Source organism: Meyerozyma guilliermondii, genomic scaffold, assembly GCF_000149425.1.
Source record: "Meyerozyma guilliermondii ATCC 6260 scaffold_3 genomic scaffold, whole genome shotgun sequence".
Lineage (NCBI taxonomy): Eukaryota > Fungi > Ascomycota > Pichiomycetes > Serinales > Debaryomycetaceae > Meyerozyma > Meyerozyma guilliermondii.
The window spans coordinates 103,635-119,747 of NW_001809798.1; the positions used below are offsets into that span (position 1 = coordinate 103,635).

The following is a 16,113-nucleotide window of genomic DNA, read 5'->3' on the forward strand; positions in this document are numbered from 1 at the left end:
TCCCATTGGTAGCAACAATTCGCATGATTTTGTGTCACTTTGCCTTGTCGCATTTCACAGCCGTGGAAACGAAATTTGAACAAATGGCATTCTCTGACACCATCACAGAAACCTGGGCACACATTGTGGGTCAGTTCTCTAACCAAAATAATGATATATGGAGCACTTTGCACAGTTTAAAGTCACGTATAGGTGCTCAAAGTGAGTTGTTCATTCATGAGCTTAAAAGTGCCAATTCTGATTCAGTGTTGCAAGATGTCAAGGGACTTAAAATCACCCCTGTGACGGTAACATTGGCTGCCGTGGTGCTCACTACATTGGTGATTGTCGGTAGTGTTGCTGGTGGTAATTCCAGCAATCAATCGCAAGGGAAAAAGAAGAAGAAACCAAAAAAGAAAGTGTCTCGTGCCCAGAAAGCTAACCATGAAATACAAAAAGTTTTGGATTATGTGGAGGACAATTACGTGCCTCAGATCGACGAGTACTTGTCTGAGTACAAGTCCATGAAACCGGAAGATGTGCAATACAAGTACAAGTACTTTGAAGAGATGCTTCTTAAAGAGCTCATGAAACTCGACGGTATCGATGTTACAGGCAACGAAGTATTGCGAGAGAACAGGAGAAAGGTGATCAAGTTTGTTCAGGACCACCAAAAGAGATTGGACAAGTTTAAAAGGGAGGCCAAGTTCTAGAAATATTTATCAATGGATCTGTAACCGGTGTAGAATTGTCAGAAATCTACATTAACATTGTTCTACTTTCCGTCTATTGGATCTGTGCTGATCTTCTCCTGGCACTTCTGTGCTATCTCTCTTCGTCCTCTTTCTTATTTTCTTCTCTCATCAAACTCCTGCGCTGTGAGCCTCTTTCCGCCTGGTACTCCGAATTCTGGAATACCTTTGTCAACGTTGCTAAAAACGCTTTCAATTATAGGCAATGGTTTACCGAGCCATAATGCCCGGGAAGTATGATCCAAGAGATCCTCACCGGTTTGAGGGTGAATCAACACCGAGAGAGTGCCATGGTACAACTGGAACCATGAAAGTAACCTAACAAATATTTTAGGCCGAACAACATCAACTTCCCAAAAATGGGTCACATGGGGCCCAATGACATTGTCATTTTTCAATTTCTTCACTATTATGGATCCTTCCTTGCCTTCTTCTTCGAATTCTTTGAGTAACTTGTTGCGAAGTTTGGTAGCTTCAGCAACCGATTGCGAATTATGTCCTACATAATATACGTGGAAATCATAGTATTTTACAGGGTGAGCGTACTCAAGGCCGTAGATACTTGTATAGGCCTTTGAGGTATCTTTTGGTAAACTTGTCAAGTACTCCATGAAGAATATGTGAGGTTCCGTTTCTCAGCAGGTTCCACAATTTCTCCGTACAGGATGTGAGCCACAACTAGCTATCAAGACCCAAATCTTTTCTGACCATTGCTTTGCATATGGGGTGATATCGGGACTCAAATTTCCTGAATGTGGCAATTGCAAGATCCTTGTCAACGTAATCCTTTAAAAGTTTGTAACCTGGTCGAGCAAATTTCATTCTTCCCACTGTACCAAGCCAGGTTGCAAAATTTTGAACAATTTTGTCCAGTGGCTTGAAATTTTCAGATTTGAGAAGAAGATCGTTCCAGCTGGCAATAATCTCACAATTGCTTGCCTCGGAGTACTGATGGTATACTTTGCGGAGTTCTTCGTACACTTCTGGAGCTGGTTTCTTGTTGCTGAACAATTCAGTCAAGGTACCAAGAAACAATAAATGCTGGTTTACTTCAAAGTGTTCAATATCAGAAGCACTGAATTGACCCTTGTTTTGCTCATAAGCAGCCCATTTGTCTCTCAAATGGTAACATTCGTCCGCAAGACGAGTATCGTACTTTGGAGTAAAAGGAGGAACTCCTTCTCCATAGAGCCAGGTATTCCAGTCTACCGAATCCAAAACGTCTTTTTTACCCTTTGGTTCAAAGAACTCGTAAAGAGTATCGATAAACTGGTAAGAATCGAGCGATTTGTAGCGGTATTTCTTGAAATAATGTTTCATGAATGGGTCAAATTCGTCGGTCCCACCCAATACCGTCTCGAGATAAAACAAGAAACTAAACCCTTTTTCGTAGGGTATTTTGGAAAACGCATCATCAGGAGTGACAGTCTTCAAGTCCCATACTAACCGGGTATACTGAGATGGAATTGTTTTGACTGTATCGACAAGATCATTCCAACCAAGAATGGCTGCAAAATGTCTGACTTTTTCACCAGCATCAACGTAATCCTTTTCACCTCTCTGCTTAGCTTCGTAGCTGGCCACTCCTCCAAGAATACGCCGTTCCAAGTACACCGTCCAACCTTCATTTAACCAGAAATGTTCCCAAGTACAGTTGGTAACCAAGTTTCCTGACCATGAGTGCGCGAGCTCATGAGCCATCACCTTGACTTGCGACCTGTCTTTGCTGATAAGAGTAGGTGTTGCAAAAGTTATGTTGGGATTCTCCATTCCTCCATAAGGGAAACTCAGCGGAAGAATCAATGCGTCATACTTGAGCCATTCATACTTGTATATGAGGTCCTCAGCAACAACCAAAAAGTTTTCCATATCTTTTTCAAATTCCCACTGGCACGCTTTTAAGTTTGGAGGTTCAGTATACACAGTCGAACGAGGTCCAATGGGCGCTCCTGCCAAGTTACCAGAAGCAATTGCAACGAGATAAGAAGGAATTGGAATCGGTTGTTCAAATCGGTAAGTATTTTCCTCAGAACACTCGACTGGTCTTCCCGACATCAAGGTGTATGAAGGTGATTTGACATGAAATGAATAAGGACTTTTCACCGCTGGAGTGTCGAAACATGGAAACAAACTACGAGCATGAATAGCCTGGCACTGTGAGAACAAATAGTCGCAAACCTTACTGTCTGTGGCTTCTTTGTCAATAAATTGAAGTGCACTGCAATTTTCAGTGGTAGCGAATTTGATTGAAATTTTCAACTTTTCTACAACATTTGCAAGTTTTATCACCAAAGGAGACCCAAAAGGCTCTTTTCTAGCTTCAAGTTTGAAGTCCACAGCCTTTTCATCCACAAAAGCTTGTTCAATGTCTAAAAACGAAGTATCAAGAACAACTTCAGTTGTCGACTTGAGATTTTTCAATTCATAAGTTACTGTTCCCGACACATTTTTCTTTTCGAACGAAACATTCAAGTCCAATGAAGACTGCACTACCTCGAAACCACGGTAATTGGACAATGTACAGGGATCTTGTTCCTGAGACGCAGCCCGGGACCGCAATTCGTTAACGTTCATTGCCAATAGAGTGTACAGAGTCAGTGAAAAGTACGCGGTGTATGGATTCAACAAAAAAGTAGAAAGGAAGTAGAAAGGAAGTAGAAAGGAAGTAGAATGAAAGTAGATTGGAATTAGAGTGGAAGTAGAAGGGTCTAATTACGAGGCTAATGAATACCGAGTTATAGATATGCTGGATAGAAATTAGATGGAATGTGTCAAGCCCTCTTCTCTACCGTCTTATTCTACATCTCGGTCCTTGTAGCGTTGCTAGTATTATGTTCTGGTCTAGTTGTTAGTTTGGCTCTCTGGGGCTTCTTGAGTCTTGTAGTTTCTCTTTTCTCGTTTCTTGCTGGCAGTAGCAACAATTTCCTCAAAAACTCTTGCTTCTTCGTCCTCCTCTTCAGTTCGGGTAATTTTACTAAACACATCGCCGATGATTCGGGGTCCGTTAGCCTGTGCTATCCTTTTGTCCAATGGTACATCTTTGTTGTACAAGATGTTATCACAAACTCCACGCACGGTTCCCTGGATCTCGAACTTAGAACCCGACCAAGCAGCAGCGAGAACTTTGGCAAGTAAATACCTTTCCATGTCTTCTAATTCTTCCTTGGAATGCTTCTGGGGAATGACTTCAGCCTTGGCTCCTTTCTTTTCTGTGACATCACCTTCTTTCTTCTGCTCTTCTTCTTCTGCTAATACGCGAATCTCTTCCAACTTCTTGGAAATATCGTTCATATCCTTGGTAGCTTGTTCCTTTGCTTCCTTTGCTGCTTTGTCGTCGGTTTCAGACTCAGAATTTGTTCCAGCCGCGTTCTTAGCCTCTTCTTCTTCCTTCTTGGCATGGTACTCGTTATCTTCTTGCATCTTTGCGTACTCTTGCATTGTCAGCTGAGCGTCTAAAGCGGTGGTGATGGTACTGAACGTCTCCTTAACCATACCTCCCTTCTCTTTCATTGACCACCAAAGACCTCCAAGGCCCATAAAAGTTTGCTTTTTCAAAAAAATCTTCAGTTTCGATTTGTAAATCAGCCCCAAAGTATGGAGGATTTCGAGGCCAAAACTCTCCATCTTGAGCGACTCGGCTTCATAATGCAATTTCTGTCTAAACGACTCAACAACGTCCGGCTTCATGTCTGTTTCAGTGAAAAGTGAAAGCTTGTCCACCAAATTCTTGGTGAGTTCTTTCCGGGTCTCGATTTTCTTCTGAGCACATTCTTCTTCAAACTTTTCGAGTTCTTCCTTTCTTCGTTGCTCTTCCTTCTCCTTCTGGGTGAGTTCCTTGTCGGCATTGACGGTGGCTACTTTGTCATCATTTTTTTCGCCAGAACCTTCACCGACCACTTCACTTTTGTCTGCTTCGTGCAGAATAAATAATCTCGTTTTTTCGTCACGATTCATACCAGGATCCTCTCCTGTGCTCTCTCCACCAGTCTTAGTCGCCTCGTCTTCACCATACCCCGATAACTCTGCCGATTTGGTTAGTTCTTGGATCAATGAAAGTTCACCAATCCATGGACGAAAAGCTTCTCCACCAAAAATCGCTGAGAAAAACTCTGATGGGTCCTCAAAACCTTCAGAAGGAATTGACTCTTGTTTTCCGTGTTTGTCGTACTTGGACCTCAAGTTGTCGTCGGATAAAACTTGATAGGCTTCGCCGACTTCTTGAAACTTTGCTGCTGCTTGAGGATCATCTGGATTTTTATCAGGATGGAGTCTAATGGCAGCTTTTCTGTAAGCCTTCTTGATTTCAAGGGAGGTTGCATCGGTAGCTACCCCTAGCAAGTCATAGTAAGTGGTATCAACGACCATGTTTGTGGCAAGAAGTTGTGAGCTTATCTGAAGAAGAATTAGGTAATCTGCATATGACGAGAAGAGCAGTGCGAACAGAGTGCGAAATCGTGCAAAGGTAGCGCGAACTTAGTGAGACATCGGCGTGAGGTGGGGAGACATTAGTGCGAAACTACTGAGACACTTAGCGAGATGCGGGAGAAGTAGTGAGAAATCGCGAAAAGATACCGCGAATTTAGTGAGAAAGAAAATTTTAGAGAGAGGAGCGAGCACGAAGAACCAGAATAGAAGACAAGGGCAAGGTCTTCATACATAAGAGTCGAGGAAAGGCAAAATTCAGTTAGTTTTCATCAGTACAGTTCACTACTTCCAATTCTATGTACATTATGCCGAGTAGTATACCTTACGCAAGTCTACCAATTTCTTACCACGACCGGCTGCAAGATCTTCAATGGTTCTTTGTTTGGTGAGTGCCTCCACGAAACCCTTGACCACGTTCATGGAATTTCTGGACTTGTAGATTTTGCCTCGTAAATCCTTGATACCGGCAGCCTGACAAACCTCAAAAATATTCGAGTTGACTCTCAAGCCAAAACCACTGGGTGCCGATTTGATGAAAAGTTTTACGGCATGAAATTTGTATTCGATTTCGCCAAGAACAGTTCTGTTCTCATACAATGGAATCGGCGTCAAGTTCTTAACGGCATTCCAGTGCGCCTTAACCAACGCCGTTCTCATTCCGTCTCTGGACTTACCTTCACCCAAACCAATCATTCCATTTTTGTCTCCCACAACCGTCAAAGCGTAAAAGTTGGGGATCTTACCCTTGGATGTCTGGCACGAAACTCGCTTCATAACGATGGGTCTCACGTACAAATTGGAAATATAACGTTGATCCAAGCCAGTCAATTTGGAAAGCCCTTCAGCAATTTCTCTTTTTCCCTTCAATGGGGATCTTTTCTTGGCAGCACTGACATCAGGCTTGAACCTCAACACCAAGTCGGTTCTATCGGCTGCCTGGATCTGAGGAATAGGTGCATATGGTGATCGTTCATTGGCTTGATTGGGGTAAAGTATAGGCTCATCCCATTGAGGATCGCTGGTCGAATAGTCAAAAGACTTGTTCTTAGGGGCAACTCGGGACCGCAACCTTTTTTCCTTGAGCTCTAGCATCGTCGAGGGTTTTACCAAAGACTCAGTTATTTGTACACTTTCGAGTAATTCTGGAGTATAAAATTTGGATAAAAATTCCATATGTTTGGCGGTTTTGTCTGCTTCTTTCATCGTGCGGGTCGCCGACGAGAACGTACGCACACCAAATGCGGCTCGAGTGGATCGACACCACCCGCTGAAACCGGTCTTTATCATGGCTCAACTAGTGTTTCTCACGAAAAAGTGAAAATTTCAACATAATATCCGCGGACTGCAGATAGTCCAGAGAAGGTCTATAGAGTCTCTGATTTTACAAATGGTTATATTGTTCGTGATAGCTATGGCTTGATATGTTCCACTTCTACGCCCGAGGCAGTAGCCTGGTCCACGGCTTGTTTAGCTTGCTCAGTAGCCTCCGCTTGTACTGTGGCTTGCTGAACCTGATCTTTCTTCAGCTGCAAATCCTCCACTTCCTTCTTCAATTTCTTGACTTCTTTTTCGAACCGTTTGCCGAAAACGTCGATGTAGTAAGTAGCACCATTGTACGACGCCATCACAAAGATAAACGCCATGAATGTTCCGCAGGCATGCTTGTATTTGAACCAGATGGGCACCGGTGCCATGGTGAGAATTTGGTAAAAGTACTGGATCAAGGTAAAGGCGGTGACTTGCATCCAAGTGTATGGCAACGAGTTGACAAATCTACCAAGAATGGTGGAAGAATTCTTGTTTTTGAGATAAGTGAATGAGGTGACCTTACCCTTGGCGATTTTCTCTCGGCGTCTGATAGTGATGAAGTAATGGTATGAAACCTGCCATACCGTATAGTAGAAAGAAGTCCATAAAATGCCGTTAATAAAGTTCCAGTGGTCAATAGCAGCTGCGCCTGGAAATCTCAATGCTCTGTATTCAAAGGGCACTTCGTGAACAATAACGAATAAAGCAATAGGAGGCATTATATGGATGAACGAACTGGTGGTCTTTTCGATCAGGTGTAACACAAGAGAGTTTCTCCATGTGATGACAGCAAATGACAAGGTTCCCATTGCTAGCGAGAACACCGAGATGAAAAGGGTCATGGAGTTGGGGAACCACCATATGAATGCCACCAATAAGAGGTTGACATAGTAGCACAAGTCTGCCAAATAGTACAGAAACGACATCTTAAAGTAGGTGTAGAAGCGGATAGGCATAAGCACACAGAAAAGTCCGGTGTAGAAAACGTGAAACCATTGTGGATACTTGCCAATGACGAACCCGGCGGCAGCAATGAGGAAAACCGCAAGGGCATAGAAGAGCTTTTCAGTAGCGGAAGATTGAAGATTTCGATGGACTCTCTGGTCAAATTTAGCCAACCGAGCATTCAACGTGTCCTGTAGTTTCAAGATATCGGCGTTGGTATCGATAATTCGTCTGTCGTCCTTGAATTTCTTGAAGGTTTTTTGGGTCTTCAACTTCATATCATTGAACCGTTTTTTGGTGGAATCTCCAAGCTCTAGACCACGCCCAAAGTCAAAATCGGGCAAGAAGGTGAGCCGAGACAAGTCTATGAACGGAACAGACGAGCTGGAGTCGGTTCTGCGTAAAGTATAGTAGTCAGCAGACGTGGAGGAGAGACTAATATCGTCGGGCAAATCGTCATCATCTGTGTAAGATGCAATGGAATTGTTTTTTGACGGATTCCTAGTTATGGTAGTTTCCTGGTTCTTCAAGTTCTCCTCCAGAAGCGGAGGTAGCTCAGATTCTGGTTCTCCCATTGCTAGAGAAGAAACAATTTGAATTTGTGCGATTCGCGCGTTGAGATAACGAATTGTGGAGCTGAGCAGAAAAGGTCAAAAAAGGCTATGGGGAGGTGGGATTAAGTGAGGGTGTAGAAGGGATGATGTGTGCTAGGAGAAATAATACCTTGTTTCGAATTGTTGATAGAAATGTTTTTGATAAGAATTAGGGACGAGCACGTGGCAGTGGTAATAATGTAATCTAATATAAGGTCACACCTCAAAACACAATGGTGAATTGTGACAATATAAATTGAATAGATCTTCCCAAATTCACTCTTACAACCACATTTGCTTATTCCACTGATTTGTCCATAGCATCGTTCCTGCATCAGGCACGGTCCGGTCGGAGAAGCCGCATGCAACAAACGACTATTTTCGCATTAACCTGACATAACTGACACAACCCAACTTTATCAATAGTAAATTTCCTTGCAAGTTTTCTTCAAAAAACCCAGCTTTGAGTACTCACCATGCCTTACTCAGCTGTAAACTATATCACCTTCAACTTTAGTGCCTTTGCTTGCATAGCTTTTGTTGTATTTCTATCATCTTCGCAACCATACTTTCTTGACCAGGTGATCAATTTGGACCCAGATCGAATAGGATCGGCCATAGGGACGTTGGGGGCGGCCGACGAGCTCACAGCTATCATTTCAGCACCTCTTGTTGGAGCTTTATGCGATAAAATTAATGTTTGGTCTTCAAGCCCATCGTCTCGGTTGCAACTAGGCGGAACAAAACTGGTGGTTCTGGTGAGTTTTTTCGTCATAGCTCTTGCTCTCGTTGGTTACGGTAAAGTGGCTCACCACCTTGTGCCCGATGTGATTTTTTTCCGGTGTATTTTTGCGGTTGGTGTCACCGCTGCTATGAGCATGGTTCCTGTAATGTTGAACGAGGTCACCAGTGCCGGGTTTCAGTTCAAACAACTCAAAGTGTGGAAAAACCGTTCCCCGGCATCGTCGCCGCTCCTTGATGCTCCGACGAACCACCGCAATGGAAAAAGCTCGGCGTTGGTTGGGGTTTTTACTGGCTTGGGTGCCATTTTCTCGGTGTCGTTTTTTTTAACAATGCCTGTCAAATTGTCGGAAAAGTTTAGTCTCACCATGGAAACTGCTATCAGGTACTCCTACTGTGCCATTGGAATCGTGGCTGCCGTGGTTGGCGTCACAGCATCGTTGTTCCTCTACAATTCCGCTACGTCTCCATCGCACCTGCCCGAACAGGTTCACTCCGAGGAAGTGGGTTACCTTCGTCTCCTCTACAACGGTCTCAAAGTATCCAGATATAACCGCCGTGTACGCTTGGCATACGTGGGATCGTTTGTGGCTCGCTCAACCACAGTGGCTACTTCGGTTTTCATCCCATTGGTGGTATACAACTACTACATCAAACAAGGCAATTGTGGATCTCGCACCAACCTGTCCCATGACTTGCCGTCTAAACAGTCGTGTTACGATGCGTACATATTCTCGGCCATTCTCACTGGAGTAGCGCAAACCGTGGCTCTTGTATCGTCTCCTTTATGGGGCTTCATGATCGACCATGTCCGTGTGGGCCGCCATAAGACCTTGGGTGCGAGCTCATTATGTGGACTACTTGGTTGTATTGGCCTTTGCTTAGATGCCAGTCTGGTAGTACACTATTCGGAATCAGCCGTGTACGACCCAAGATCCACAACTTGCTTTTTGTTCGTCAGTTTAATTGGTCTTTCTCAGATCGGAACCATTATTGCAAGCATGAGTCTTGTCAGCAGTCTCTCGCGCGAGTTTGACAGACAATCTATGGGCAGTATTGGGGGACTCTACAGCTTGAGTGGTGGAGTAGGTATCCTAATAATTACTAAATTAGGAGGAGCTTGGAGCGATAGTTGGATCATGGGACCATTTTTCATATTGGGTGGGTTCAATGCCATACTAATGGCGTGCTCCATGACACAGAATTGAGTACAAAAGCAGCATGACAGACACGACAAGAAGCATTCCGACTAGTAAGTAGCCATTATAATTTATGATCCTGCATTTTTCTCTATATTTTTCATTTTCCTCTTTATTTTTAATCTGGTTCATCTGCTTCCCCAGAGTCGCGAAAACGAAAATTTCTTGTCGCCAACCATAGACATGATAGAGGCACTTTTGACAGTGCTTCCGTCGATATGTTGGATTCTATACCGGTGTTTCAAGCTCTTGCGACGCCCAGTAGAACAGCTAGTGGAAGACCTTCACATGGAAATTCCTCATGCTCCCACAATATGTATCGATTCTGTGACAGAAACTTCGGTGGTGATCCATTGGGACATAGAAACAAGAAACAACGAGTATCTTTACTACGTGGTGCTCATTAACAACAAGGAGGCAGCCACGGTGGGCACCACCAGCTGCACGCTAGAAAATCTATTGGAGAAAAAATTGTACCAATTGCAAATTCTCGCTGTTAACGCCAACAACAATTATCGCTCTCAGTCAGCTCCAGTGTACATCCAGACGCTAGGAAAGTCCCATCTGTTTCCCTTCGATGGTCAGGACAAACCCATACCGTTGGAAGTGGATGGAATCGTCAATGGCCTGTCTTTGGACATCACTCCCGACCAAGTGAAAAATATAGAATCCGATCAACTTCTCGGCCAATATTTAGCCAAATTCCAGTCGGAGGTGGTCAAGCTTTCTGCCGAGGTTAAAGAGTACGAGGAGCAGTGTGCGAAGGATATCAGTCTGTTGACGGCGGAAATACATCAGTACAAAAAGGAGTACGAAAGTGAGGCCGATTCAAAGCACAAAAAAGATGTGTGTGTTAAGGATTTGGAGAAAAAGAAAGATCAGTTGGTGTATCAGAAGATGAAACTATGGAACCAGCTCAAAGGCTACAAGTCGTCAGAGACCATTTACAAATCCAAGCTCGAAGATTTGGCCACAAAATACCGAAAACTCAAAGAGAGACAGGCCCAAATTGTACATAGTGAGGCCAGCGAAAGAGCCAAAATTGAAGCACAAATTGCTGAAGAAAGAGAGAAAATTCTGGATATCAAGCAGCAGATATCGGCGGCATCAGAAGGCATCAAAAATCTTACTCATGAAAAACGGGAAATCATGCAAACATCGAAAAAGGTGAGCGAGCTCGTGCTCACGTTCATGGACTCAGATACGGTCGTCAACAAAGATGGTACACTCAATGGACACACCCTAGATGCGCTCGTGAAGATTTTCGAAGTGAAACCAGACTGGCAAGCCGAGGTAATGACTGAGCTTCTGGCACTTCAAGGTGCTGAATTGGAATGGAAAGCGACGTTTAAGGCAGCCATCAAGAAGTATGTGGCGCTATACAACAGTTTGGAGATTGCCAAAGCGAACAAACATCCGGATTATGTGCCCAATCGACTCACTGAATTCCAAGCAAGTATCGAATTTGGAGGCTTCAGTAATGCTCTTCCCAAACCACAAAGAGGCCGTCGAACCACCTCTGGAGGTAGCCATACGAAAGTGTCTCCATCCCCGGAACCTGAGTATGCTGTCGATGCTAGTGGTATCCGAAACATGTACGCAAGACAAACAAACGACTCAGATCTGGAGCCTTTGAGAGACGAGTTTATGCAACCGTACATGTACCGCAACGGAACACCGCCAATTGAAATGCTCGAAGTACCGCTTCAGTCAGAATCAGTCCAGTCTATCGAAAACCGGCTTGACAATCGTCTTGAAAATCGTCAGCCTGCTGTTCGGCCTGCTGTTCAGCTTGATCGTCTTGATCGTCTCGAAAATCTTCCACTTGACATGTTCAGTCCCGAGCCCATGCAACCGTTGCTCAATCCCGAACAGTCTTTCTACAACTTTCCCCAACCACCAATCGTGCACTCGGCAATCCAACCATCGTTGTCGCCGGTTCCACTGGTTCCACTGGTTCCACCAATGCTGCATTTGCAACGAGGAATTGCACCCACGCCAATGTGGAACGATAGCAGCAATTTGGCGCCTCATTTGTCCAACAACAGTACTTCCAGTTTGAACACAGACATGCCGGGATCGAGGTTTGGATTTGCACGGAACCTCAGTCCCTACAATGCCAATGCTATGCAAACTTCAATTTCTACAGGTCCTGCTACTTCAATGGATACAAATGCTTTTGCACAGCAGCGCACAAACCCATTGCTCTCCCAGCCTTTTGAAATGAGTTCTACTCTATGGAATAATGATAGGATGTATGCTCACTCACGAGATGGAAGTACCAATAATTCGCAAATATGGCGCCACGAACCAGCAACTTTATCTAAGGAGTTTCTGCCCTTCCCGGGTAGAAGAAACAGCGACGGAGAAAACTGGACTAGCTAGAATATATAATTTTGACTCTGTCTCGCCCAAACCTGCCATATACCATTTCCCCACACCCACCACTTAATCGGTTATTCACGGCCCTTGCCCTGCACGTAACCCTGTCACCGCGAGCAATTTGTGCCCAACGAGACCCTCGTGCGACGCCAACGGTGTGGCTTCGGTACGAATGTGCGGGTGCACGGGTGCTCCGCTTCCGAGACTGAGAGATGTGTGCGGCATTTGACTCGCAGGTTGCGGCAAACGGTAGCGATGAGCCGCGACATTTCTTTTGTCATGCTGTAAATTAAATAGTCATAACTTTCTTGCTGTTTTGGTACTTCTGATACGTTTTGCTTTTACAGATTTCGTCCGGATTGTCTGGACTTTATTTTAATCAACCCTGAACAACTATATAAACCTTTGAGGCTTCGGAGTTGCAAATAGTCTCATTCCGTCATGACCATTGAAAACGAAGAAACCATCTTTCCCACCCATAATGAATTTCGCTCAGATACGTTCACCGTGCCCACACGGAGCATGATGGAGGCAGCTTGGAACAACGCTACGTTTGGAGACTCTGTTTATAAGGAAGATGCCATCACTCTTCAACTCGAACAAAAAATGTGCGACCTTACTGGGAAAGAAGCTGCTCTTTTTTGTGTCAGTGGAACCCTTTCCAACCAGATTGGTCTCCGAGCCAACTTGGTGCAACCTCCCTACTCAATCCTCTGTGATTATCGTGCCCATGTATTCATTCACGAAGCTGGTGGATTAGCCACCTTGTCGCAGGCTATGGTGCACCCGGTTCATCCCGCAAATGGAAATTACTTGACGCTTGAAGATATCGAAGAACACTGGACTGCGGACGATGGAGATATCCATAGCGCACCCACTAAAGTCATCTCGTTGGAAAACACTCTCCACGGAATAATTACGCCAATTGAAGAAATCAGACGAATTAGTCAGTTTGCCAAAAAAAATAATCTCAAACTTCATCTCGATGGTGCTCGCTTATGGAATGCCAGTGCTGCTACCGGTGTCTCCATTAAGGAGTACTGCTCGTACTTTGATTCAGTTTCATTGTGCTTGTCAAAATCTCTCGGTGCTCCAATGGGGTCCATTTTGGTTGGTACCAAAAAATTCATTGAAAAAAGTAATCACTTCAAAAAACAAAACGGTGGTGGTATAAGGCAAGCCGGTATCATGTCCAGCATGGCCATAACGGCTATTGACGAAAACTTTTCCAAACTCAAGCGTTCGCATGCATTAGCCAAACAAGTGGGCGACTTTTGCGTCGAAAATGGAATCAAACTCGAATCTCCCGTCGATACCAACTTTGTTTTCATCGACTTGAAGGCTAACCGTATGGATGATGGGCTTCTAGTAAGCAAGGGTGTTGAGCATGGATTAAAGTTGATGGGTGGTCGTATTGCATTCCACTATCAATTGAGCCAAGAAAGCGTTGACAAAGTCAAACAGGTGATTTTGGAATGCTACCATGCAGCCCTTAAGAACCCCGCAAAACATGCCAAGAACAGAATGTACAACTACGATATGATGAGTGCTGCTGTCGGCAGCGTATAACAATATAGCATTAACACAATAGAAATAGTTACAATAGAAATTTTCATAATAAAAACAACATCAGTAAACAACGCCAAAGTCCGAATCAACACTGTTCCCAAATACAGCTTTACACTATAAAAGTTTACGCAACTGGTCGCCCAAAAGAAACATTTGCACCCAAAATAGTCCGCAAATCCGTGGCACAACATCCGAGCCGCATCCCGGAACCATCCGCGCACTGCACATAAGCACGGATACATGCGAGCTTGAGCGTCTTTTGCATCCGAATCGGCGTCGGACACAGCCAATACTAGCGCGCTCACGTGACCTGCACCGAATATCCGGCGGTTACCTTTCCCAAAAAAGCAACTGTCAGCCGCGTCGATCGTGATCGATGCAGCAAGCCGGAACCCGGCTGCAACCATGACACCATATATAAGGGGCATGATTGCTGCAACTTTTGACATCATAAAAAAATAATCATGAGTAGCTCAGATGAAGCATCTATTGCATCAGAGGATATTCCTCAAGCATATAATCAACCAGAGAATCCTGTAGCTCTTACAAAAACAGAAACTGCAGCAACTTTACATCAATTAGGACTTTCTCAAGTACCGTCTGTGTCTGGTCCGGATTTGACCAATCCACCAGTAGAAGATCCCATTTTCCCAGAAGAGTATACTCTCGAAACTGACACCGGACTTGTCCCCGTAAGAACTTTACAATCGATTGGAAGAGTCAAGTCTCGGATTCTGGAAGAGGCTTCTCGTCAAAGTACTAGGCAAAGTTTTCTCGCGGAAAAGAATAATGAAGAAGGTGAAAAGGATATTGACCCAGATATTGAATTTGTGACCTTTGTCAAGGGTGATCCCGAAAATCCTCATAATTGGAACGAAACTTTGAAATGGTTCTACACATTTTTGTTCTCCATTTTCGTCATTAGTGCTGCCTATGGCTCCTCCTCATTGGCCGGCGGACTTCCATTGATCAACGAAAAATTTGGAGTATCTACAGAAGTCTCCACATTATCTGTGTCGTTGATGGTTCTTGGATTCTCTGTAGGTCCCTTGATTTGGGCACCATTGTCTGAACAAATTGGAAGACGTCCCGTCTACATCATCTCGTACGGTTTGTACGTCATTTTCAACATTCCTTGTGCCGTCGCAAAAAATATTGGTACTGTCTTGGTGTGTCGTTTCCTTTGTGGAGTTTTCTCGTCTTCTGCCTTAACCAATGTTGGTGCCAGTTTGGTGGATCTTCATAGGGAATCCAGAGGGTTAGCCATTGCCTTTTTCAGTTTCAGTCCTTACTCTGGACCTGTCTTTGGAGGTATTGTTAATGGATTCATCAGTGTCGGTTCTGGAAGGTACGACCTTATGGTTTGGGTCAATATGGCGTTCGCAGGAGTGATGTGGATCGTTATTGGTTTGATTCCCGAAACTTACTCGCCAGTCATTTTGAAAAATAGGGCAAAGAGACTTAGAAAAGAAACAGGAAACAACAAAATCATGACTGAACAAGAAGCCACTCCATTATCTTTCAAAGAAATGCTCAACAACAATTTGTATCGTCCACTTAAATTTGTGATTCAAGAACCTGTTCTTGATCTTGTTTGTGGTTTCGTTGCCCTCATCTATTCGTTGTTGTATGCATTTTTCTTTGCATATCCGGTAATCTTCATGGACTTGTATGGTTACAAAGATAACTTGATCGGATTGATGTACGTTCCAATTTTAATCGGTGCGTTGTTGGCTCTTGTTACCACTCCAATATTGGAAAAGAGATATCAAGCACTCTGCAAAAGACGTACTCCAGTCCCAGAAGATAGACTTGTTGGTGCTATGGTTGGTGCCCCATTCCCTTGTATTGCATTGTTCATTTTGGGTGCTACCTCGTATAAGCACATTATTTGGGTTGGTCCGGCCTCCAGTGGTATTGCTTTTGGATATGGTATGGTGTTGATTTACTATTCGTTGAACAACTATATCATTGACACTTACGCCAAGTATGCTGCCAGTGCCTTGGCTACCAAAGTTTTCTTAAGATCAGCTGGTGGTGCTGCTTTCCCACTTTTCGTCACCCAAATGTACCATGGCCTTGGTCTCCAATGGGCCAGTTGGTTGCTTGCATTTGTTTCCTTGGCAATGGTTCTCATTCCATTCAGTTTCTACCGTTTTGGTGGGGCTGTGAGAGCCAAGCTTTGTAAGGAAGATTATACCATTCACTACGACTAACGGT

General features: G+C 44.1%; 10 protein-coding genes across 10 annotated transcripts; 5 read left to right on the plus strand and 5 right to left on the minus strand. All coding sequences in view use genetic code 12, as the record gives it.

Moving 5' to 3' along the window:
- Positions 1-23: 23 nt before the first annotated feature.
- SNL1 (Snl1p) lies at positions 24-692 on the plus strand (the record flags this gene model as incomplete). The annotated part of the gene is made up of 1 exon (XM_001484573.1): positions 24-692. One exon carries the CDS (start codon positions 24-26, stop codon positions 690-692), a length of 669 nt encoding a protein of 222 aa, XP_001484623.1.
- Positions 693-826: 134 nt separating this feature from the next.
- PGUG_02353 (uncharacterized protein) lies at positions 827-1,342 on the minus strand (the record flags this gene model as incomplete). Its single annotated transcript, XM_001484574.1, has 1 exon — positions 827-1,342. The coding sequence occupies one exon, from the start codon at positions 1,340-1,342 to the stop codon at positions 827-829; it is 516 nt and encodes a 171-aa protein (XP_001484624.1).
- A 67-nt stretch (positions 1,343-1,409) lies between these two features.
- On the minus strand, positions 1,410-3,305 carry LKH1 (bifunctional aminopeptidase/epoxide hydrolase; the record flags this gene model as incomplete). Its single annotated transcript, XM_001484575.1, has 1 exon — positions 1,410-3,305. One exon carries the CDS (start codon positions 3,303-3,305, stop codon positions 1,410-1,412), a length of 1,896 nt encoding a protein of 631 aa, XP_001484625.2.
- A 267-nt stretch (positions 3,306-3,572) lies between these two features.
- Positions 3,573-5,096, minus strand: DJP1 (Djp1p; the record flags this gene model as incomplete). Its single annotated transcript, XM_001484576.1, has 1 exon — positions 3,573-5,096. The coding sequence occupies one exon, from the start codon at positions 5,094-5,096 to the stop codon at positions 3,573-3,575; it is 1,524 nt and encodes a 507-aa protein (XP_001484626.2).
- A 363-nt stretch (positions 5,097-5,459) lies between these two features.
- PGUG_02356 (mitochondrial 37S ribosomal protein uS5m) lies at positions 5,460-6,443 on the minus strand (the record flags this gene model as incomplete). Its single annotated transcript, XM_001484577.1, has 1 exon — positions 5,460-6,443. The coding sequence occupies one exon, from the start codon at positions 6,441-6,443 to the stop codon at positions 5,460-5,462; it is 984 nt and encodes a 327-aa protein (XP_001484627.1).
- Positions 6,444-6,565: 122 nt separating this feature from the next.
- Positions 6,566-7,984, minus strand: PGUG_02357 (glycerophosphocholine acyltransferase; the record flags this gene model as incomplete). Its single annotated transcript, XM_001484578.1, has 1 exon — positions 6,566-7,984. One exon carries the CDS (start codon positions 7,982-7,984, stop codon positions 6,566-6,568), a length of 1,419 nt encoding a protein of 472 aa, XP_001484628.2.
- Positions 7,985-8,478: 494 nt separating this feature from the next.
- Positions 8,479-9,951, plus strand: PGUG_02358 (uncharacterized protein; the record flags this gene model as incomplete). The annotated part of the gene is made up of 1 exon (XM_001484579.1): positions 8,479-9,951. The coding sequence occupies one exon, from the start codon at positions 8,479-8,481 to the stop codon at positions 9,949-9,951; it is 1,473 nt and encodes a 490-aa protein (XP_001484629.2).
- Positions 9,952-10,125: 174 nt separating this feature from the next.
- On the plus strand, positions 10,126-12,327 carry PGUG_02359 (uncharacterized protein; the record flags this gene model as incomplete). The annotated part of the gene is made up of 1 exon (XM_001484580.1): positions 10,126-12,327. The coding sequence occupies one exon, from the start codon at positions 10,126-10,128 to the stop codon at positions 12,325-12,327; it is 2,202 nt and encodes a 733-aa protein (XP_001484630.2).
- Positions 12,328-12,765: 438 nt separating this feature from the next.
- GLY1 (Gly1p) lies at positions 12,766-13,893 on the plus strand (the record flags this gene model as incomplete). Its single annotated transcript, XM_001484581.1, has 1 exon — positions 12,766-13,893. One exon carries the CDS (start codon positions 12,766-12,768, stop codon positions 13,891-13,893), a length of 1,128 nt encoding a protein of 375 aa, XP_001484631.1.
- A 464-nt stretch (positions 13,894-14,357) lies between these two features.
- Positions 14,358-16,109, plus strand: TPO3 (spermine transporter; the record flags this gene model as incomplete). Its single annotated transcript, XM_001484582.1, has 1 exon — positions 14,358-16,109. The coding sequence occupies one exon, from the start codon at positions 14,358-14,360 to the stop codon at positions 16,107-16,109; it is 1,752 nt and encodes a 583-aa protein (XP_001484632.2).
- Between the last annotated feature and the right edge of the window lie 4 nt (positions 16,110-16,113).